Source organism: Chanodichthys erythropterus, chromosome 21, assembly GCF_024489055.1.
Source record: "Chanodichthys erythropterus isolate Z2021 chromosome 21, ASM2448905v1, whole genome shotgun sequence".
Lineage (NCBI taxonomy): Eukaryota > Metazoa > Chordata > Actinopteri > Cypriniformes > Xenocyprididae > Chanodichthys > Chanodichthys erythropterus.
In genome coordinates this window covers 12,766,622-12,791,091 of record NC_090241.1, presented here as the reverse complement: position 1 = coordinate 12,791,091, position 24,470 = coordinate 12,766,622, and the positions used below count along the sequence as shown (strand labels likewise).

General features: G+C 34.6%; 1 protein-coding gene across 1 annotated transcript in view; it reads right to left on the bottom strand.

Moving 5' to 3' along the window:
- Positions 1 to 933: 933 nt before the first annotated feature.
- Positions 934 to 24,470, bottom strand: part of prkcaa (protein kinase C, alpha, a) — a 183,704-nt gene continuing 160,167 nt past the window's right edge. The window contains exons 11-17 of the mRNA XM_067373002.1: positions 23,803 to 23,894; positions 23,602 to 23,664; positions 22,498 to 22,636; positions 17,621 to 17,701; positions 14,529 to 14,636; positions 9,955 to 10,095; positions 934 to 4,272 (exon numbers count right to left, since the gene is read on the bottom strand). Of these exons, the coding sequence (XP_067229103.1) occupies positions 4,108 to 4,272; positions 9,955 to 10,095; positions 14,529 to 14,636; positions 17,621 to 17,701; positions 22,498 to 22,636; positions 23,602 to 23,664; positions 23,803 to 23,894 (789 nt within the window). The 3' untranslated portion in view covers positions 934 to 4,107. The remainder of the gene's footprint in view (positions 4,273 to 9,954; positions 10,096 to 14,528; positions 14,637 to 17,620; positions 17,702 to 22,497; positions 22,637 to 23,601; positions 23,665 to 23,802; positions 23,895 to 24,470) is intronic.

Genomic DNA, 24,470 nt, shown 5'->3' with positions numbered 1-24,470 from the left:
TTGAAAAATGGGGACATGCGGTAAAGTCCTCATAACTCACCCTCTCCTTGTAATGCCTATGTCATACCCATGTCGTTATACAAATATGTGTCCTGATATGTCACAAAAACACATGCAGGCGCGCACACACACACACACACACACACACACACACACACACACACACACACACACACACACACACACACACACACACACACACACACACACACACACACACACACACACACACACACACAAAGCTGTCTATGGTCTGTATAGGGTTTTAATTCAGAGCAGAGGAATTTTGATGTTTACAGCTAATCAAAATATTTTTCTGTCGAGGGACAAAAAATCTTGTTGGTCTCCAATAAATGCGCTACTGAGACCAACAGGATTTTTCGTCCCTTCACAGAAAAATATCAAGAGGACTGACAATGTCCTGAGCAGCTGGATAAAATATTCAGAATGATCATTACATGCTTCTTTCGACTCTCTTAGCATGAAATTTTTATCTGCACACTGCTGTGGTACATGAGACAAGATAACAGATCACCACAGCCAGTGTCAGGTTCATCTTAAATAAGTGACATCTACAGACTGAGTTTAATTTTCCCTTCTTTATTTGCAATATCATACATTAGGTTTAAATGGCAACATGGATTGCATGGAAAAGCATAGATTATGTTAAGACAACAAAGGCAGGACTAACATACACTGCTACAAAATACAACATTTTACTTGGTTTATTTATAGGTTATGGATCGATATTAATATAAGAACAGAGATAGGGCTTTGGAATCAATTCAGGACCTTGCTATTTGAGAGACAGAAAGAGAGCAAAATAAGGCATTCTGTTGATTCTGTCCTCTAAATGATAAATAAAACAATCTTCAACTCAACAGATGTCAATAAAACAGGTGGACTAAATGCACAAAGCAAAAGGACAACAGGGTGTGATGTACAATACCAAACTACACATAAAGAACAATAATAAATGGGGAACACAATATTATGATAAAATGAGGAGCAAAATTCTTGCTTTCATATTCAACAAACACATAAGTACAGGAACACATATGGATTTCTTATTAATGGGGAAAAGGTATTTCCATTGTTTATATTTTGGGTGTCAAAAATATTTAAGAATTCGTTATATTTGAAGACAATATATGACTAATAGAGCAGATATATTTGAAAGGACAGTTCACCCAAAAATGATCAAGTTTTTTTCATTCAATGTAAGTCAATGGTAACCAAAAATGTTTGGTTACCAACAGTCTTCAAATATCTTCATTTGTGTTCTGCAGAAGAAAGTAAGTCATGCAGATTTTGAATGACACAAGGGTGAGTAAATGATGACAGAATTTTAATTTTTGGAAAAACTATCCCTTCAAGGGAAAGCTAAACACCTGAGGCAAAGAAACAAGCAATAATATTAGCAGTTCATTCAGTCAGTTGCTCATGAATTCAATCATTCATTCAGCAGCACAGGAATAGTAAGGAGTAGGTAAGGCAGATGGATCATCTTACAGTAGAAGAAACTCAAAGCATGCCACAATAAACCTGTTTAAAAAATGGCTTCACAACTTTCTTTACAACAGCCAAAGTAGTGCACATGATTGGTTGGCAGATACACAGAGCAAGAGATGCAATACTGCTATCTCAGGAGCAGTAACAGCCTTCAGTTAACAGTACAGCTACATGAAACTAGTGCACAAAATACTGGATTGAATACTGGCAATCATCAATTGTGGCTACGCAGTTAGTGCAACACTGCTCTTGCTGGGTTCGGCATGGCACTGACACAAAGCAGGATTTTGGAGAGACACAAGAAAAGAAAGAAAGAAAGAAAGATGGGAGTTTGCATAAGAGTTGAACAAATATAATTTAGCACTGAAGGGCTTCTACAGCAAGAAATAAATCCACAGAAATAAAAGAAGACAGAAGTGATCTGATCTAAACTACAGACATGGTGCCAAATGTCCACATATTTGCAGTTATGGGCAAAAATAATTACATAAAACTGGCAAGTCTATTAGTGCTAGAACAAAACTGAAACCGTGTGATTTAAAATCTAACCAAGCTGATTTATCCCATCTGAGTAATTTATCCAATTCTGAAATTTACTAAAGAATTTGATTTACTTACTTTGATTTACTAACAGAAGCAAAAGATGGGAAGAAGGACATTCAAACTACACCACAAACTACAATATAAAGACATTAACATATTTAAAATGAAGTTCAGTTACAATATTAAATGTGTGAAAAGAGAAAAAAATATTTTGTATGTATCTGCCTGGCTCATACTCCATGCTGTAATAATCGTATAATCTCAAATTGATCTTCCATTGATAACAAAACATTCTCCATGAATGCACACAATTATTTTCAAGTGGATCCTTTCCATACCTAAACATGCAAGCACAGACAAGTTATCAGACTAGAGTAGGATGACAGCAGCCAATCAGCTAACACTTTAAAACCATGGAATCCAATCAGGTCACACATAACAGCCAGAAGCAGTGATGTTTTGACAAAAATCGAATGGAGAAAACACATTTGTAATTGATTACATTATGCAAAGTACAAGGTCATTTCCATGTCATGTTACAATGTTTAGAGCAGTACACACCAATGATAACAACAATTACACAAATATCTACCTGAATAATAGCATTATATCAGCTGACCGTGTGACAACATGGTTAATAAAAAATTACATTTAAAAGGGACAATGATCACAAAAGTGGACTATGAAAGTTACTAAAACATGTAAACCAGCTAATAATTGTACTTCAGCTTTATGTTAATGCAAACTCACTTTCATTCGTTTCCCTCAGTTGTAAATTTGCCCTAATGACATACCTTTGTAATGTAATGAAGTCACATTTAGTTGGTATAAAAAGGTTCTTATACTTTTTAAATAGCCAGTATTATTAAGTATTAGCAAAATTTTGAAGCAGCAGGATGAGAAATGTGTCATAATGATGTTACATTTTACAGTAAGTTATGTTAAATTAAGCATAATAATGTAAAGGTAATTCTGCAGGTACAGCAGAAATTAACATTTACTATTCAATATTTACTTATATGTCAATGATTTATCAGTCTTTCTCAATATCAATCATTACTGAAAAAAAATAAAGCACACACGCACACACACACACACACACACACACACACACACACACACACACACACACACACACACACACACACACACACACACACACACACACACACACACACACACACACACACACACACAGACACGCATGTTGTTTTCTCATGTGTCCAGGATATTTATGGCAAAAAAAAAAGGATATTTTAATAAACCAACATATATTATTCTTTTAAAAATGTTAAAACCTGACATTTTTCATAAAAATTTCACGCATCTAAAGCGCTGTTGGCTTGTGGACTGTGGCAATTCTTGGCATGCTTTTTACCATAGAACAAACAAAATGTGAACTAGTTGGTAAACTGGTGTGCCAAATTGTCATTTCATACCTGAAATACATGCAAATATAAGACTGAGATGTTCAATTTTTATTTAAAACATTTAACGACACTTCCAATGAGAAAACACTGGAGACTCCAAAAAGTGAGTACTGAAACGGACACCAGAAGTACTTCTGTAAATAGATACATTGGTATAGTGCTAAGGGGAAGACAGAAACCCCATCAGCTTTGGCGCTTACCTTTAAAAATCCTGAATGGGAAGACTGTCTTAGGAAGCACACAACTCATCGGTTATGGGACTTGGGGCGGATGTGGTGAAATCATTCTGTCAGCCACCAGTGGCTTGAGATAAGATGACCTCCTAGACTTTTAAAAACTGTTCTGCACAAAGACGGTCAGTTTGTGATGTAAACAGCCCTTCCTAAACAGAGTTTAAGTGTTACTCAGTCTTTTATTTTTTTAATCATTTTCAATCATTAAGGTAAACTCTTCGACTGGCCTACATTGAAATTATTAATAATTGCTAGATATTTAAACAAAAACGACAGGACATCATTTGAGATAATTGTGGTTTTGGTTTAACGTTTGTTAGATAAAATGGTAAAGGTAAGGGCGGAGGTATTGGGGTAGTAGGTAGATTCACATTCATTCCTTCTTTTTCCTATTCAGTGTAAACGGCAGAGGGATAGGCGAATTGAGGGTTGACAAAGGAAAATCCATCGAATTCTGCTTGGTCGATGTTGGCGATAACCAGCTCGTCAGGAGGGGTCAGTTGTGGCTGTGTGCGTGTGAAGAACTTGTCAAAGTTCTCTGCCCCCTTTCCACACTATAAAACAAAAAAAGAAGTAGCAAGTGAGAAAAAAAGCTTAAAAAAGCTTATACAAAGCTTATTGTAATACTACAACCAAGTAGTTTTAATCTTAGAAAATGTATATAACTAGACACAAATGGCAAAGCCAAACGTTTGTAAATTAGACATTGTAAGGCAGATAACAAAAATGGTTAATAGCTTGACTAACTGTTTTATATTTGGTTGGAATTCTGCATGATAGGAATTGTATGTTTAGTTTGTAAGAAAAGTGTTTTAAGTGTTTACACTTTTTTTTTTTTTTTTTTTTTTGGAGAAAATATGGGATTTTGATGCCTATTTATACTTCTGTACCCAATTCCTTCATGTCCAATGCACAGATTAACACTCCTCAGATTTCAGATTATATGCCCTAGTTCCTCTTCATCTGGATGATGCACTTGGCTCTACTAGCTTGCACAGCTGTGGAAGCCAAACACACTGACACCTGACAGCAGCTTCTGCCATAAATACTCTGCTTTAATTTGCTAAAACAAGTTTAAAACATAAAATGCAGTGTGAAACTTCATGTATTTATTTGTTAGAATCTTACGTGTGGCAAAACAACATTGTAATCACAATAGGCTCATAGTTCTCTTTTTTTTTTTTCTTGACAGGCCCATGAATACTTTTGCACCTCAGAGCATCTTGACAAATTAACTAAACTACTGTAAGTAGGTGGTATATTAATACCTGACACTCAATCCATCATTTAGTGGACTTCTTTAAACTCCATACCATATGTATGAAAAGTACCGGAGGAACATTTATAATAACCCTATTATTATGACGAATCAATGATTCAAGGTTCTGTATCAATGATATATACATGTGTGGGTTATAGGGTGTGCAGATTTTAGCCCATTTTTATGTTAAAGCTTTCACAAATTGTTAATACAAGAACAACAACCAACATTTTCTTGTATGACACTCAATGTTTAAATGAAAGCTGACAATATAACGCAAGAATGTATTACAATACATTTTGTTCACCCAAAATTCTGTCATCATTTGCTCACCCTCATGTCATTCCAAACCCATAAGACTTTGGTTAATCTCCGACACAAATTAAGACATTTTTAATGAAACCTGAGAGGTTTCTGTCTCTCCACATAAATTCCAGGAGCCTAATTTATAAAATGTCTGTAGAAACCATCCTACATCTGATCTTATGATAATTTCTCAAATCAGTGTACGTATGATTCAGAGAACAAATGTACGCACAAAAAAACCTGTGTGCGACTTTCTTCCTGATGTGACATCTATAAATTGCATATGACCTGGAAATTGTGCCCAGCTGAACAACCCCTAATTAATGTCATTAACATATAAAAGAGCACCAGTCAATGTCCAAATCACTCTAGGCACACTGTAAAGTCAAATCTGTGCGTATGCACGTTTTATTAATGAGGCACAAAAAACCTAAACTTAGTTGATCCAAAAAGTTCAAAAGGGAGTCTTAAAGGGTTAGTTCACCCCAAAATGAAAATTCAGTCATTAATTACTCACCTATCAGAACGGACCCCAGAAAAACAATGAGAGTAAACTATTTAATAACATCCCTGTTAAATCCCTGCACCACTCAATAATCTTGAAATTACTGAGTAACTTTCCCAATTTTATGCTCAAACACAGGAGAATGAACCTCATTGGTTACGCAGAACGTTTGAGCTTCCGGAAAAAGTTTGTTCTCGATTCATATGGATTAGTTTTCCGATCTCTATGATCTTTTTTAAGTGCCAAAGTGGTCGTTGCAAAGGTAGTCAATGGAGAGATAGACATCTCTCAGATTTCCTCAAAAAGATCTTCATTTGTGTTCTGAATATGAATGAAAGACTTATGAGTTTGGAATTATATAATTAATGAGTAATTAATGGCAGAAAATTTTAATTTGGGAGTGAACTTACCCTTTAAAACAAATCCACATGAATCTAGTGGTTAAATCAAAGTCTTGAGACCAGTGATGAACAGATTTAATGTAGCCTTTTATTTAAATCTAAACAATGATCCGCACACATAAATTAGAGCACATCACATAGGGTAAACATGGATGCTCAAATGTGCATGTATGATGCATAAGAACCAATGAGGTTTGTTTTAGCATGTGACGCATGCACAAGTGTCTGTGTTTACCATATTTGATGCACTCTATGTATGTTTGTAAGTCAATAAAAACCTCAAATCTCAAATTGTGTTTTGAAGATTAACCAATGTCTAATTGGTTTGGAATTACATGAGTGTAAATGATGACAGAATTTTTCATTTTTGGGAGAACCATTCCTTTAATCGTGCCTTTGTATGTAAAGGAATTTTCCTACCATCTGAGGAATTCAAGAGCAGCACAACTATCTGATTCAAGTGTACATAGACTAACAATTACAAAATAGTGCAGACTGATATGTGATTATTTGCAATTAATTTGATTAATTATTTGGCATATCATGTAATTAATATCTTTATTTGACTAACAGAAAGAAAGAAAGAAAGAAAGAAAGAAAGAAAGAAAGAAAGAAAGAAAGAAAGAAAGAAAGAAAGAAAGAAAGAAAGAAAGAATATGGAGTTTCCTTTTGTAAAGCTGCCAGATTCTATAAGACATGCAGCTCAAGATGTGCCTTAAAATAGAAGACACCCCTCCCTCCTTCTCATTTTATGACATATTTGAAAGGAGAGATGAATGGTGACTCAAGCACTAAGAGAGATGGTCAGACATAAATTCCTGCGTCATGCTCTCTTATGAGGCAGATTTTACCATCATATGTGAATGATGAAAAACTGAGAAGGAATCTGGTCATGTTCTTACTAGCACTTAAACAAACCAACAGACACAGACAAAGGATAAACAATGTAAACATGCAGATCATTAAAATCTGCAACTGTCATAATCACACACAAATACAGAGGCCAGTTTTTCGACACAGAGGTCCATGTAGGGCACTCCCTATGTCAGCAGTGGAACTAATGATTAGCTAAATGTTTGAAATGGTAGCTGTGCTGAATTAAGCCTGTTTAACCCCCACCATTAGTGTAAAAGGGACACAGGGTTTGTATCTGGCCTACTTTTGGCCATGGGAGGAAGCTGCATTTCAGCTTCAGGATGTCCTGAGGGGACATTAGACAATTTAAAAAAAAAAAACTAAACAAACAAAAGCAAACAAACAAAAAAATATTAAAAGCGATAGGTGATGTTCATAAAGCACTCACACATAACACAAGAAAACAATAGGACATTGCAAAACACTAAGACACACACACAAACACAAATCCTCAAGACATACTAACACGTCCCCTGTGATGTGACAGAATGCCCTATTCTATGATATATGTGTGGGTGAGCATGTGTGCTTGTGTAGGGGACAAACAACTACAACTACAGTGTGACCCACTTTAGAAGTCATATATATGTATACAGACTGCTTTTGCAGCTCATCCCTCTCTCTCACTCATTCAACACACGCATACACACAACCGCATGAAGGACAATTTATTTTAAAGCTATTTAAAATGACAAATGGCTCTATCTCTAAGCTTTAATATCTTGGAAAAATATTCTCTCTTCCTCCACAGGCAGAAAAATATTCTCTCTTCCTCCAGAGTCTCAGAAAAGCAATACCAATTCATAACACGTTTCACCAAATAACACTGAAAAACTAGAATTATCAGAACAAATATCAGAGTGGTTATCAGTGTTCTTTGTGCTGACAGTGTTGCCATTCTATATGAGTTTTATAGATTACAGAAAGACTAGATTTGATTGCAGAAAAAACGCTACAGTAAAACCTGTTAATTGTTTAACTGCAAGTTACCTTTACCATAACATATTATTCACTGTAATTTTATTGTAAAATACTGTCAATTTATGATTTTTGTTAATTAAAACTATGAATTATCGTATAATTTACAGGGAAAAACTGTTTCCCAGAAGTCCCTGCATGACACATCACATATGATTATATTTTATAGAAATATTTTTTTTATTCTTATTTTTGTACATGTTTGTACACATGTTTTGTGTTATGTAATGTTTATTATATTATTTAAGTGTCAGGTGTGTTACTCTGATGGTGTTTTGTATTTATGTGTATGACCCTGTGCCAACATCTATACATAATGAGCCCAATGAACACAATGAACCCTTCATCATATGGCTTACGATTTTACTGCCTGTATTATTATAGTGGTTATCAGTACACCTTAAGGTAAAAGCCAATTCTGGTAGTTCAAGTATACTGCTATATTAACTTTATATTACTTGATGAAATATACAGTTATAAGCTGTAAATTATACATGCACCATCAAGCCATCCCATAACACCTGAACCTTTGTCACCTAAAGGATGTACTGTTAAATCATCTTGTACAGTAAAGTATTTGTCTTTTAAAAACTATTTTTTAAAATGTTTCTAGAGCAGCATTCTTCTAACTTAGGAATGTTTAAATGTTATGAGACATGCATTTATGACAAAATTAGATTACATTTTAATGCATCACTGGCTGGATGTCCTACAGTCTTCAAAAAGAAGTTGAACTATTCGTACATTGGTTGGCTCCAAATCCATTATAAAATACTGCTATTTACGTATAAGGCCTTAAACATTGTATACTATGTAGTGTGTCACAAAGATCACAATTGGATCTATTTGGCTAAATTCATTTTCACTTTGTTCAGGGGCCATATACTAGGGATTAACTTAGATAAACTTGAGTTGAACTTTTCAGTTAATTGTAGTATGAAAACAGTCCTAACAGTACTATGAAAAAAAATATAGTAACTTTCAGAATTTAAACCCCAGTGAAAAAGGATCATTATTTCATTATTAACTTTTAGTCAGTCAAGACGGATGAATAGGCCAACATTTGCATGCAGGACCACTTATTTACACACTAACCGTCTTTTCAGTAATCAACAACTTGACTTGCTCAATCAATAACTGCATTCCTAACACAAGGAGTCCATTTTTCGTACTTCGCTTAATACATCTGAGATGATCTGACAGAGGCCAGATCTTCTAATTGTGATAACTGAACTCTGGCTAATTTGGTTCTTCAAACAAATTTGCGGATTTGATTAAAATATCTGGATTAAGTTTGAGTTAACTGTGCATTCTTGTGTACATTGGAAAGGACAGATATATTGATACTCGAAACCATGATTAGCAATGCAGCGGTTGGCTGGCTTTCTTGAAAGTAGTAGTGGCTGGGACAGACTTTAAGTATCACCTCTGCTTAAAAAGAAGGAATTTAATCCTGTGTACATGAAATAAGCCTGCTCCCAAGCAGGTTTGAGCTTTCGGACCTGTTACTATGACAGCAACTCCGGGATTAGCTTTGAATAACCTAACAATCCTGGATAATGTCAAACCATCAACAGTAAAATCCAGATAACGGAGCAATCCACGTACGAAGAACAGGCCCCGGAAGAACAATGAGAGTAAACTATTTAATAACATCCCTGTTATCCATGTTAAATCCCTGCACCACTCAGTAATCCTGTATCTTAATCTTAATCATCATAAATAATTTAATAAATGCTAAAAAAAAAGAAACTGAAAAAAAAAAAAAAAAAAAAAAAATATTTAAAATTTTTTTCAGTATATCAATCAGTATGGCATTAATACACACATAGTAAGTTGAAAATGTATAGACCTGCATAGATTGTCTTACCACTTTAGGTTTAAATGGAGGCTGTATTTCTCTGTTTGCCAGGCGTTCCCAGTCAATCCGACGGAAGAAGGCATGTTCTATAATATCTCTCTCTCCATCTTGGCTGCAGCCCAAGCGCTTAGAAGGGTGTTTTGACATCAGCTGCAATACAAAACAAAGTAAAATACATATCCATAATATGCTCAACTTAAAATCTCATATCAATTTCAGATGTGGGTAGACAAATAGCATGAACATGAACATGAACAAATTATCAACATAATTATTCTAGCTTCAATTGCATATGAATGTATATTATGAAAGTGTAATTGATCACCATTTCCTTTTCCATTCTTTTTCCATATAGTTTCTTAAAAATGAAGTCATAAAAACTACATGCAGTTTATTGTATCGATAATAAACTGGGGGGTGTAAGATGAGTCAAACTTGATCACTGACCATCTTTAGCAATTGGTTAAATAATTTTGGTAGTTTTCTTTATTTTATTTATTTTTTTTATTTATTTATTTACATGTTTAGTTTAGATGCAATACACATAGTGTATCTTCTTTATAAATATTTTTTGTATTTGTATTATATTATTTGGAATGCATTTTCAATTATTAGGTGAGGAATATTATAATATGTTATAGTTGATGAATGTTTTAGGTTTGTTATGCGTTCATTTTCTCCTGCAGATGAAATTTAGATCTTTAGCTAATTCTGCGACAGTCATTGACTGTCCATTGTCCCTGTTAAATAAAATTTAAATAATAATAAATATAAATTACTGATTATGAAACAACTGTCAAAAAAAATCTATATTAAATTCAAAAGACTGGAATTGTACTACAACTTTTAAAAAATAGAATTACATGAGTTACTTTAATTTTATTATGGATAAAGGCAAATAAATAAAAAGTTGAGTAAAATCCTGCATACAGAATATAAGAACAACACTAACAGCTAGCTACCGTCAAGACATACTCAAATTAATATGTTCATTCTCTGTGGTCATGGTAGGAGAGGCCAGAGGGACAACTGTTACACATTCATCAGAAAATCTCAGACTTTAAAGTGAACACATAAATCTCTCCGATCGTAATGGGAAAAATGGGTGGAGGTAAGGGACAGAGAGGTGCAGAGAGAAAATATGCTCTCTTTTTTTGGTCCTACTTTATTTTAAGTGTTTTTAACTACTATGTACTAAGATTTAAATTAAACATTTGATGCAAATGCACTTATTGTGTATATATATATATATATATATATATATATATATATATATATATATATATATATATATATATATATATATATATATATATTTATTTATTTATTTATTAAAAATACTATAATCACAGCTGTAAAGAATTTCTTTAATTTCATCTATAATTACATGATTGACCCTTTCCTTTACCCCTTAAATTTAACAATCCCACCAAACCTGTCCCTAACCTCTTCCCATATCCCACCTCAATAGCAGCAAAAGTGTTTTTCAAAACGACATGAACACAATAAGTACATTGTAATTAAAGACACCTAATATAAAGTGTGTCTACATTACTAACTTTATTTCTTTGAACAGAAATTTCAAACAGTGGCAAAAGGGTGCTGGAAACTACATAGAAGTGTTAATGAAAATCGAACCAGCATTTTTTTCCATTTATTTATGGTCAATCCAAAGCTGCTAAGTAATATCTGTTCTTCTGTGAGTCTACTTGAGTCAGTATTATGAATGCTGCTAGAGCTGGCTTAAAACTCAAATGCTTATAGTATAGCCTTGAATGTTTTCAAGCATATGCTTATAGTATAGCCTTTTCTTTATTAATAGTTTTCATGTGAAGTAATTAGAATTTTAATTAGTTTTTTCCAGTAATTAATTAGTATTATTATTTTTGTAATTAAAGGCACAATATGTAAGATTTTTGGATTAAAATATCCCAAAAACACTACAACAGTGTTATATATTTTGTTGACTTGTGTACTTACATTACCCGAGATGTTCCCAAGAATGTTTAAATCCAGATAAATAAGCAATTTTAACTAGTGTCCATCCCTTGTAATTGCTTCACTTATCAGTGATATCATACCTGCGTTACCCTCAATTTACGGTTTTATTTTGTAGAAACCATGGAAACACCAAAGGTGCTTTAACGAGTGAACACACAGAGTAACGTTATAACATGATTTTCAACACTCTCAGATGTATCTAATATGATAAAACACCACTGCATTACCCCACAAACGTTTGACCGGAAGAAGTGAAAGCGGTGACAATGGCATAATAAAAGTTCCGCTGCACTCGAGCCATGTTTTGCGCTCGTCTCTAATTGGCAATTGCTCCAGTGGCCTCGTTCCGCTCCCACAGCACTCGCCGTTGCTCTGCTTCATACTACAGTAATGTTAATAATCTCATCCAAGAATATGATTTCTGCCAGAGTCCCATTGGATACTTTTCCACCGGCTGTGAGGTGAAGACAACAACTCCCATGATTCCACACTCAATCTCTGTGTCATCAAGCTACGCCTTTGTTTTGAAAGAGAAACTGCTCCATCCAGACTGAATATTTCATAGACCTAAACAGTGTTGGGGTAATGTATTACAAGTAATCAGATTACTTTTTTCAAGTAACTAGTAAAGTTATGCATTATTTTTAAATTCACAACAAAATATCTGAAAACAAATAGCAAGCCGAGCCCAAGTGAGGAAAAAGTAATGCAAAAGTAGTGCAGTTAGTTACCTTTTTAGGTAGTTACTCAATATTGTAATGCATTACTTTTAGAAGTAACTTACCTCAACACTTGACCTAACACATTGCAATGAACTTCACAACTTTGGCAATTTTTTTTTTTTTTTTTTTTAAATATTATTATAAATGATACCTTAAATTTGCCAGAAAAATTGATTTCAGGTAAATTTCTAAATCATTTTCCCTCTATAGTCCTGGGCATTTCTAGGTCAGCTTCTGACAGCCACTATGTATCCATTAGTAAGTGGCACAGCTTATAACACACACACAAATTTCATAATACACAGAAATGAAAACAGATGAACTTAAACCTCTAACACTGACAGAACGAGAGAAGATAACAGAGAACATTTTAAAAGTAAGACAGTGTGTGATGATGCAGATCATCAGCTGTGTTGTGTCCTGCTTGCACCATCATCTCTTTCTCTACCTAACAGGATGTTCTTATAATAAACGTAGCAAAAATTACCATGGTATACTTGAAAGTACACTGAAGTATACAGAAAAATTCAATATGTTAAAAAAAATTAGGGCTTTTCTGGTTGACTAGTAGTCGTTCATTTGCGATTAGTTCATTTCGACTGATCGCACATTTATTAATAAACCATATAAATCAGAATAAAGAACCTTTAATGCAGTGGTCTCAAACTCAATTCCTGGAGGGCCACAGCTCTGCACAGTTTTGTGCCAACCCTAATCAAACACACCTGATCCAGCTAATCAAGGTCTTCAGGATTACTAGAAACTTCCAAGCAGGTGTGAGTTGGAGCTTGTTGGAGCTAAACTGTGCAGAGCTGTGGCCCTCCAGGAATTGAGTTTGAGACCATGCTTTAATACCTACATAGACTAATCAGTGCTCAAGCACACACATAAAGCTTGCCACAGCGCACTGGCAGAAGTAATGATTATGAATGCGTCGGAGAAGGCATTTTAATAATTAATTGATAAATTAGTGTTTTCAGTATTCTTGTCATGTCTTTGTTGATGTCAGTTAATAAAGATGCTGAAAATAATATTCATTTCTGATTTACCACATTGGTCAGGTAAATTATGTTTCACTCTCACTCTAAAAATCTGGCACACAAAAAGTGTTTTGGTTTTTCAGTCAGACTAAAGTTAAATCTATTAACAACAGACTGCATTCATGGCAACCAAACCCTAAACCCCGATAAGACTTTTAAATTATTATTATTATTATTATTATTATTATCTAAATTGGATCAGCTCCTACAGTGAATTTCTGATGGGTTTTAAGCAGATGCAATTAATATAAGTGATTAAAAGATGTGATAACAATACAAGAGACATTTTTCCAATTCTATACATTTCAGGAACTTTCACTCAATGTAATGTAAGAAATACTGATATCAAATGTTATATTTCTATCATAATGATCTTAGATTCATAGGAACCTAATGACCTCATTTTGGGAATTACTCGGCTCTCTTCTTCAGAGATATATCCTCCACATTTGTATGATATATAGCTCTAGTCAGGTATAAAATGAGCTCCTAAACCTATGCTTTCTGGCCTCAGCCACATACTTCCATTGTTCTGGGGATGCAAAGTCTGTAACTCTTAAGTCAAGAAATCTTCAACTGTTTCAGAGGCAAAGATGCAAGATAGAGACATCAAAACAGAAGAATAATGTATTGGTGGATTTTGGCTTTTTGATTACATCCTTTCAATCTTGAATGCCTTTATTTACCATAAAAGACTAAATCTTTGGCACATTTCAGGAACCTCATTAGAGAGAGAAAATATGGAGTCAAGAAAAGAAGAAGAAGAAGTCAGTTGGACTTTAGAACCTGGAACATTTTTTCTTTATGTGGCAGAACTCACCCCTTTGCAGATGGAAACTGCTTCTTTGGACATGGCTTTAGGGTAAGAGACGTTGTGCTCCATAATGGACTGAAAAAGTTCATCTTCATCCTCACCATCAAATGGAGGCTTAGAAAGGAAAAAAATAACAATCAACATCAAATTAAAATGAATATTTATATATTTATATATTGTAATATATAAACTATTGCACTCTTCAAATATTATAGAATTTACCTTAAGATTACACTTACAAAAAAAACATAATATCACTACATACAATGGGGGAAACAAGATCATTATGTTTGAACAAGGTGGAAATACCATTGGATTATTTGACCTTTTAGTACTATTTAAATGCATGGTATATGAATATACAAATGAAAGAGTACCCTTGGTATATACTGAAGTACCATGATATCACCATCTGATACATTACTGACAATTGGTACCACCAGAGTGCTTTTTTATAATTATATTATTAAAGCTGCAGTCTGTAAGTTTTGCCTCTTTGTCAAAATTATTATCTTTACGTGGGGTGTGCATCGGCACGGCTCCTTAGCTCGGGTCAATCTAATGCTTTGAGGAGAATGTGTGTCTGTCAAGAATCTTCGGAATCACAGACTGTAGTCTTGGAAGTATGACCAAAATAAGAATTTTCACCAGAAAATGTCAAATGTCAATAACAAATCTGCCACTTTTCAATAAATTGCACTACCAATGGTGATTGAATCTAATGATCAAATAGCCCATATCACATCAAACCGTGCAAATCATTATTGTTATACTTTGTTCTCAAAGTGTTAATGCAGCATTGCGTGACTATCCCCGGTTCACAGACAAGGCTAAAGCTAGTCCTAAAGGCTAGACTAAAATGCATGTTTGCAACTGTTTTAACTGAAAGCAAAGGAGACAAGTTTTAAACACTGGCTGTATGTGTACTTGCTCAAAAACTGATTTTGGATCATTTTTAACCAAAAAAAAAGTTACAGACAGCAGCTTTAACAGAACCAATGGGCCCAAATCAAAGCATTGGGAATACAAGAGAAAAAACATGCTCAACAGACACTAAACAAATAATAATAATAATAATATTATAAAAATTATACATAAAGGATACCATATCTGATGGTGGAAACAAGACGTGATGTCGAATGCTGACACTAGGGGTGACACCAGGTCTCAATCCCTCCATCAGAGAACGGAGGTTACAACATTAACAGAGACATCTCCTATCGGTCAGTCACTTCGACATTACCTGTCAGTCACTTTGACGTGTTGTTGAATGCTGATATAAGGAGTCCCTATGGAAAACGGCACAACTGCTGAGCTGAGTTACGAGGTTCTGCCGATGCATATGTCGGCAAACCACTGTGTGCCGGGTAACAAGTGCACTTGCAACATTGTAACTTACCCAGCATCCCACATCCTTTGTACCACTCAGGGACTAAACGGACAGTACTTATAATGGTAATAGGTTGCTTCAGCCAGACTTCCTTGATCTTTTTTGTTCTTTGTTTTTTTTTATTTTTTTTTATTTACAGCTGATGCAGGCCAGAGCATTGAGGATGGGAGAAAGAACACTACAAAGAACACCACATCTTACCCGAAGGGGAGGTAAGTATGTGAAGAATACATCACAATGATTTACATCGGGAAAGTACTATACATGGAAAAAAGTCCCTGCGGTAGGTCCTACCTAGAAAAGGGGGGAACTACTACGTCTTTACCTCTGCATAGGGAAAGACACTGGTTTACCATAATGGAAACCATATTGTGATATGCATGGTTACTTTATGTACTTTATGTATTTAGGTGGGCGTCGAGAGTGTTTGTAGAAGCACATTGTCATGACTTTCATTTATTTTAATGTTTTATTGTTATTGTATGTTGTTTATGTCTTATGAATTGTTTTAAGGATGGATTGCTGAATCTCCTGTCTGCGCAACAAATTTACCTTTGGGTACTAATAAAGAGACCTTGAACCTTGAATATCGTGGACAATACATCATATTGGATTACCATCAGGGAATCAATACATATGGGGATCTAGCTCCAGTATACAAGCTGACTGAAAGGTTATGCATCACCCAGTACTGGCCTGGCATCAAATTCCTCCACCGAATTCAACTGCCGCAGGGAGAGAAAAGTATGAAAAGTAATATATTCTGGGTTTGCAGGACTCGGGAACTCACATGGACAAAAAGCGCACATTATCACCGCAGGGTCAAGTGGCTCAACCCTGAGATTGTAGAATTTCGCAAAGGTATCAGGTGTTGCCCAGCCTGCCTCTGAAGGGGCACGGTATGTTCCCCTGTGCCTGATATGTCAAGGCAATAGAATCCACATTCAGTGGCCTACATCTTTTTTGAGACAGCTTTGCCGTTCTTCACCCAAAACAGACCAAGAGCTGCTCGGAGTCTCTAAAGCTCTGTGTGCTGTCCAAGTAAATACACAGGGTGCATACTGGACACAGCAACAATAAGGCTAGGTCTGCTGAGGCAGCGCTTGCAAGTTCACCACTTGATCCCTGAAAGGGGCAGTGGGAACTCTAAGCATGCAGCCCGGTCAGGGTGTCAGGATTACATAAGAGTATGCCGGTCCAAACTCAAGGCATGTTTTGCTACAGGTCCCCTACCCTCTTGATGGAAGTGAGTGCCATCTTCAATGAAAGGGCCCTTCAGAAGTTTGTTGTCTGGACTCCCAAGTGGGACCCCTAGTGTTAGTATTTGACACCACATTGAAGTGACAACAGATCTTAATTTATATTGGAACTTTATATTGGATACCTGCACTAATAATAGAGAATAATACAATTAAGAGCCTTATATATATACTGTATTATGTTGAGTTATCTTTGACTTTCTGAAATAGATTCTCTAAAAACAGTCTGTGCATGTGAATAAATACATTTTACCCAAGCTCCTCTCTGATTACAGTAGCTGGTGTCAATATTATATATGCCAGACAACAAATTTGTAATTATTTCTGTTATATTCTGTTAACTATCCAAACACATAGACTTCCACAGACTATCTAAAAACTATATTATAAGACAGTTATAAGTAACTTTGTCAATGTAGGATTTGATGGTTATACACTTGTGAACTCACTTGTCCCGCCAGCATCTCATACAGCAGGACTCCATATGCCCACCAGTCCACAGAACGGCCATACGGCTGATATGCTATTATCTAAAAAACAAACAAACAAAAAAAAAAGAAAAAAAAATTAATATTAAAGATCAACATACTATCAACACAATGTGTTAAATGTGAAATATCACACTATTGTTTCAGAAAATCACTTTTCCCATCTTCCCTTTTCCAGAATCTGGAAGAACACCTCCACTTAAAATAAATTGTATTCTTTGTCTTATGACCCACTCAACATAAACACCCCCAAAACAAAATTAATTCACCAGATAAGCAAAACTATAAGATAAGACATTCTAGTTGAAAAAAAAAAAAAAAAAAAAAAACATATGTTAAATTATATAGCCTTGGTATATCACCATAGTGTGTACTTTATGTTTCACAACACTGCACTAATTCTTGATATAAGAGAAAAAACTCTCATGGTTAAACATTTTTTAACCATGAAAGGTGAAAGGGCACCTGGATACAAAACAAAACCTAGCAAAATTGCAAGTGAACTTGGGTGGATGCGGTCATGTTAGAGCATGTGCATAAGTAAATTATCAATAATGAAAACACACACCTTTTCTCATATCCCAGAATTTCACACAACTTATACAATTTCCAGTCAGCTTTCTTAGATGATGTAGTTCACAGCACATTCAGCGTGTGCGTTTAAATGGGGCATCACACTAACACTATGTGACAGTTCTAGATCATGGCTGTAGACGCCCAAGGTTTTGTTTGTAGCTTTAGATGTTGAATCTTATATTTCAAAATAAAGAGAACCACCACACACAAACACACATAATAAATAAATCATAACCATAAAGTACACATCCCATATTAACAAAGGCTGATTGAGATGCACTGAGAAAATATCAAATTCACACTAAATAAATCACTGGGGTGAAAAATAAACATCTACTGATATCTTAGCTCAATTATTAACCAAGCTCATGAAGCAAATGACAGAATAATAGATAATCACTTTATAAATTCTTTGTTTTGACACTTTATGTTCCCATGTGAGTGATAAAAGTAAACAGATGTATGTGTTAGTAGAGAGGCTCAGGTCTGAAAATGGATTTAAGCTTCACACATTCCTTCCTCTTGAACTTAACACTAAGGACTCATTTATTATAGGTTATTAGTTAACTATATTAGTTAACATTAACTGAGATTAATAAATGCTGGTTAAATTCAAGTTCATTTTAACATTCACTAATTCATTCTAAGTAATATTAGTTAACATCAGTTAAGGCACTTTGAATTAACATGAATAAAAAATTAACAGTTGCATTTTTATTAACTAACACTGACAAAGATTAATAAATGCTATAAGAAATATGTTAGCTAATGCATTAGCTACTGTTAATAAATTAGTCCTTATTGTAAAGTGTTACTATAATATTTTGGTCATATATTTTTGAGAAACAAGCCAAATTGCAATTAGCTTATTTTAAAAACAATAGAACACAATTGGAGGTTCTCGCTAAGATACAAAAGAACGTTACAAATTTACGGTTAGCCATGTGTTACTGCTGTTCTACCTTTGACACACTTTACACTCAAGTTAACATACAGATACATGTTCCCAGATAACATGCATTACCACGGCATAAAATGTAGGTCAGAGAAAGAGACAGAAAGAGAGAGAGAGTAATGCTCTGAAAAAAAGAGTGGAGGACAAACGGTCACTAACATACAAAGACACACACACATTTTTACTTTTATTTTACAGCTACAAAAGTAGAATTCTGTGATTTATGTTTATTTCAGCAGATATGACACTAAACTGATGGTGTGTACTAACGTTTTTAACTTTTTTCATATACGACGATGTTTTCACACAAAATCACACTGATATCGCTAAATAAAGTTTACAGCTACTGAATTGTTATTGTATTGTCTTTATTCTATTCTAATTTATTCACAATTGTCAAAATGTTATGACTTTAAAAGTCGCATTGCTACAACTTAATTTTTTGATGGTAAATGGTAAAGGAGTTTACCATACAGACAGCCATTTCACAACCACTCCTAAATGGACTACACAGTTCACACCAACACAAATGTTCAGCATTTTAAAAACTAATTAACTTATGTTTGTATTAGTATTTGATTTGCTATGACTTTTATTTTTCATAACTGCTTTTATGTTTTCATTGTTCAAAATGTTGCATTAAAAACAAACAAACAAACAAACGCAAGGGCAGCGCATCTTTCCATTTCTGCTTCTCATGGAGAAAAAACAGCGAAACTATATTTGAATGTAGAGCCAGATCCAGATTCTTCCTCTGCAATTTACTGTTGCTTAGAAAGAAAAAGATTTTTTTTTACTGTCTGTAACTGTCACAGGTCTACAATCCAAAGAAGCTTAAAACAGGAAATCTCAAAAAATAGTCAACTAGAATACTCAGGAAATAGCAACGAACATTAAACTCAAATAATCCACACGATGAACGACAAAGAACTGAACAAATCAGGGAATATTTATACACAGAGTAAATGAGGGAACTAAACAGGAAACAGCTGAACAGAATGATTAACTAAAGAATAACCAAGGGAACTAGGGTAAGGCAAATCCTACACTGAAAGGATACACAAGAAACCTAAGCATATGAACAAAAACGCAATGAAACTAAACAGAACCTTGACAGTAACAGCAGTATTTACGGACACATGGGTAAAAGTGTGATTAAAACTGCCTGGCCAGTTATTTGTAAAGCAATTGGAAAAATAAAATTCTGTTGCATTGAAGGTATGCAAATGTGTCGATCTGAACAGACAACTTGAAAGGTCCATTTCACACCAAGAATGATAACTGTGCAGATAACTATACTATATTTGCGTCCACACAAACACATAATATCATTTTGTTTATTCTAAGCATGTGCTGCAGTTTTTTTGTCTGCCACATTAAATGTTTGAGCCCTTTACAGCAGGATGGTTTATGGATTCTGGCTGTCAATGTTTTTTTCAATCATCAGCTGATTAAAAAAAAAAATGTTGTAAAAAGTGATTCCAACGCTATAGTTCCTCTGTGCTGCTATCATTATAGTTGTGGTGTGGACTCTGCTATTCTTTTACATTTATAACGATTTTTAAAATGTTATCTTTTTCAGTATAGTTATTGTCCTTGGAGTGAACTGGCCTTAACTGACGTTCTTTTAAATTAAAATGTTAAGCGCACTGAATTTTTGCACCTAACAATCGTCTTGGTGTGAACAGGCTGGTTAGGTGGGAGGGTTTGTTTAGTAGAATAGAGATACAGAGGGTTTGCTTTTGTGTGTGTGGAGAAATGTGATGTTAAAAAACTTGTGGCAGCCTTTACAGATGACTTTTAAAGATTTGCTTTAGAAGACAACTCTGCCTCCTACTGTCATGTCATGCCACTATGGTCTGAGTATGTGTAGTAGAAAAGCAAAAAAAAGGTAAAGAGAGTGAAAGATATTGTGACTGTGTGTCTGAGGATGTCAAAACAGATAAAGCTCATCAATATGAAGTGTGGAAGTGCCACAGAAAACTTGCATTGTAAAAGAGCTTATGTAACAAAGGCAGAGCAGCTGGCACTTGTAGAGCATCCACATGCTAGGGCCTGCTCTGGGAAATAAAGTTAAGAGGAACTTCAGTACAGGTAAACAAGGAAAAGGGGACAGCCTCGTACTGGTTTTGAATATGAATAGATCAGTATTAAGAAATTTTAGCGTTTCCAATTACACATATCAATTACAATTCTAATTGATTCCCAATTTCAAGTAAGGTAAAAACATTGAGTCAAACATTTATATCAAACATATTTATTCTGTTTCTTTTGACAAAATGTTTTGTTGCAGCTGATTTCCATCAACAAAAATCAGCAGCCTACACAAATTAAGCAGCCTAAAGAACACTAACATTTTCCTACTTTAACAGAAATACCACAGCAAAAACAACTGGACTAACTAATATAAATCTTAAACATTATTAAAGACAAGACGTTTTCTTTCTCAACTGTTTACGTTCACTTAAAATATAACTGTCACTGTGTTTACATAATTTTGACATAATTGTGTGTGTATTTGTGCATTCAAGCGCAAAAAGACGTGTACAAGAACTCAATTCATTATTGCACTCTATATGAGAGGTGACTCTCTGTGCGCAAAGAAAATAGCGCACGGTGCGAGTGCCGAATTGAGCTTATTTTTGTTTTGCACTTAAAAATGGTTTGAAATCACATTAAAATGCGCACACAGTAATCTATAAGCGGAATCGGAATTTTAATTTTAAAACAAGTTTCAGGTTCCTGACCTTAAGGATCCGATTCCTGAATTGGAATCGATTATCGATTCCCAACCCTAGTCGGTGCTTGTTTTGGCCTATTGAACATTCAGTATTTGTTATGATGACTTCCACTTCAGAGAACCCCAGAAATTTGAAAAGGGTTCACGGAAAAACGTAATCAAATGGATGGTACAAAAAAAAATTACCAAATGCCAGAAGAAACGTCAAGAGGGAGATGTAAGCAGCTGTTTATATATTCTTGCGTAATAATTGACAGGATTAGATAAACTAGCTCCTCTGAAACTTTGTTGTAGAATTCAATGAAATATTCATGGATCAAATCAGTGGCATGTTGTAGTTTTTTTTTTTTGTTTTTTTTTAAATGAGGCAAAACCTTAAATCAGTTTTTGTTTATACAGATTCAACCAACAATGAAACAAACCACAATTAAGCAACCCACAGGTTCAGGAACCCATGGGTTCAAGTCCTAAACACTTTTAGTCACTGCTAGTCACATTTATATTCAGCACTTGCTGTGAATCTGGCAGGACTGGTAATGCCCGCAGGAAACATGCTCCATCACTCACCTCTGGAGCAATGTAGTCTGGTGTTCCACAAAATGTACGGGTGGTCACACCCTCCACAATGTTCTCCTTGCACATACCAAAGTCTGCAATCTTAATATGACCCTCTGCATCCAGCATGACATTATCTAATTTCAGATCCCTGAAAAAGATTAAAAAAATAACACTGCAGTAAATTACCATAGACAGGGTGTTACTGAAATCAGGAAATTGGAGTTACAGACAAAAAAAAGATGCTTGTCTTGCTGTTTAAATGTTTATAATATATTATATAATATATATACACACTGTATATGAATCTCTTTTTGCTTTACCCCCCAGCACATGAGCACAATAATGTAAAAGCAAGTGCACTGTGAAGTGATGCACATACCCACATTCACCCCCCCCCCCAAAAAAAAACAAAAAAACAAAAACAAAAAAACAAGGTCTCTGTCTCTTTCATTCCAGCTGACGTCAGTTAATCTGTTTGCTCTATTTCCCTAGGCCAATTTAGTCACTCAAAGAAAAACAAGCCAAATAACTAGGTTTAGCTCCTAAAGAGAGTCAGATTTAAGTGAATTCCTGGTTTGTTTGGGGTTTTTTGTTGTTGTTGTTTTTTTTTATGTTATTTAATAGGAGTCAAGGAAATATTTGGCACATTTCACGAATACAGACTTTTTTTAGACACATAGACACAAATGACTTTTACTACTGTATCTTACAACCAAAATCACACAACATTCAGTTAATTGCAGTAAAAATACACTTTTAATTGTTATCTAATCCACATTTTACACTTTCATTTAAATCATCAGCCCTTTTTTGTTCCAAAAAGTTCCAAATGAAAGATTTTTTTTTCTTTAATGTATGGGAAATATAAAATAGAAATAAAACTGAAGATAAACAACATCTTGAGGTTGACATTTAGCATATTGTTAAGGCCAAGGACCTAACTGACCATTTGAATGGCAGACAGACAGACAGATAAAAGCTGCATACCCTTTTTTATCCTAGTGACATAAGGGCCAATTATTGGCTTCTAAATGACTGCCAACTAGCTTACACTTTGAAACTATTGACAGAAATATTTGAATGTGGATTTGAATGTGGATTTTATGTGTTCACCTGTATATGATTCCTTTCTTGTGCAAGAAAAAGAGCCCAACAGCAATCTCTGCAGCATAGAACCTGCAACAACAAGCAGATTCTTCCACATAAATTCACCTTGGTCTACAAACACACATAAAGTACTACATGCTTAAAGCTCAAACCAAGAAATCTGGATAGGGTATACACATGTATAAATACAATAATAGAGTTGCTTACACTGCCTGTGGCTCCTTAAATTTGCCCACTTGCTGGATGTGGTACATAAGATCACCACCATTAACATACTCCATTACGAAATATAGACGATCCTATGAAAAAAAAAAAAACAAAAAAAAAAACATCAAAAACAACTACATATATATGATACTGTTAAGACAAACTTTCACATTGTGCTTGTCTGAAAGGCTTTGTCTAAATGAAGTTCCATTATCAAAAGTTCTGGAATTGACAATCAACAATTGATCATAAATCATCAAGTTACTATTTACTAATTTCTTACATTGTATTGCAATCATTTTATGAATGGTTAATAATGGTCAAAAAAGGCAGATTTTTTTTTGCCACCTAAGGCTGGAATACACAGCACAACTTTTAAAATATGAACAAATTTCAAAACACTTTGCATCACGCACTTGCTAACTTTGTAAATGGTTACAGAAAAAAAAAAACTGGGCATCACACATTAAAAATGGCAGTCTGTACTCATCATACACTACACAATTTTTGTGATATCTATAAAATTCGACTGACCAAAATCTACAGACTGAATCTGTTGACGTTCTACAACTAGCATCAACTTCTGCAGAGTGCTAATTGTAGCAAAAATCTGGGCAGACGTTGTGCAGTGGATTGCAGCCATTAATCTAATGTCAAGAGTTATATCT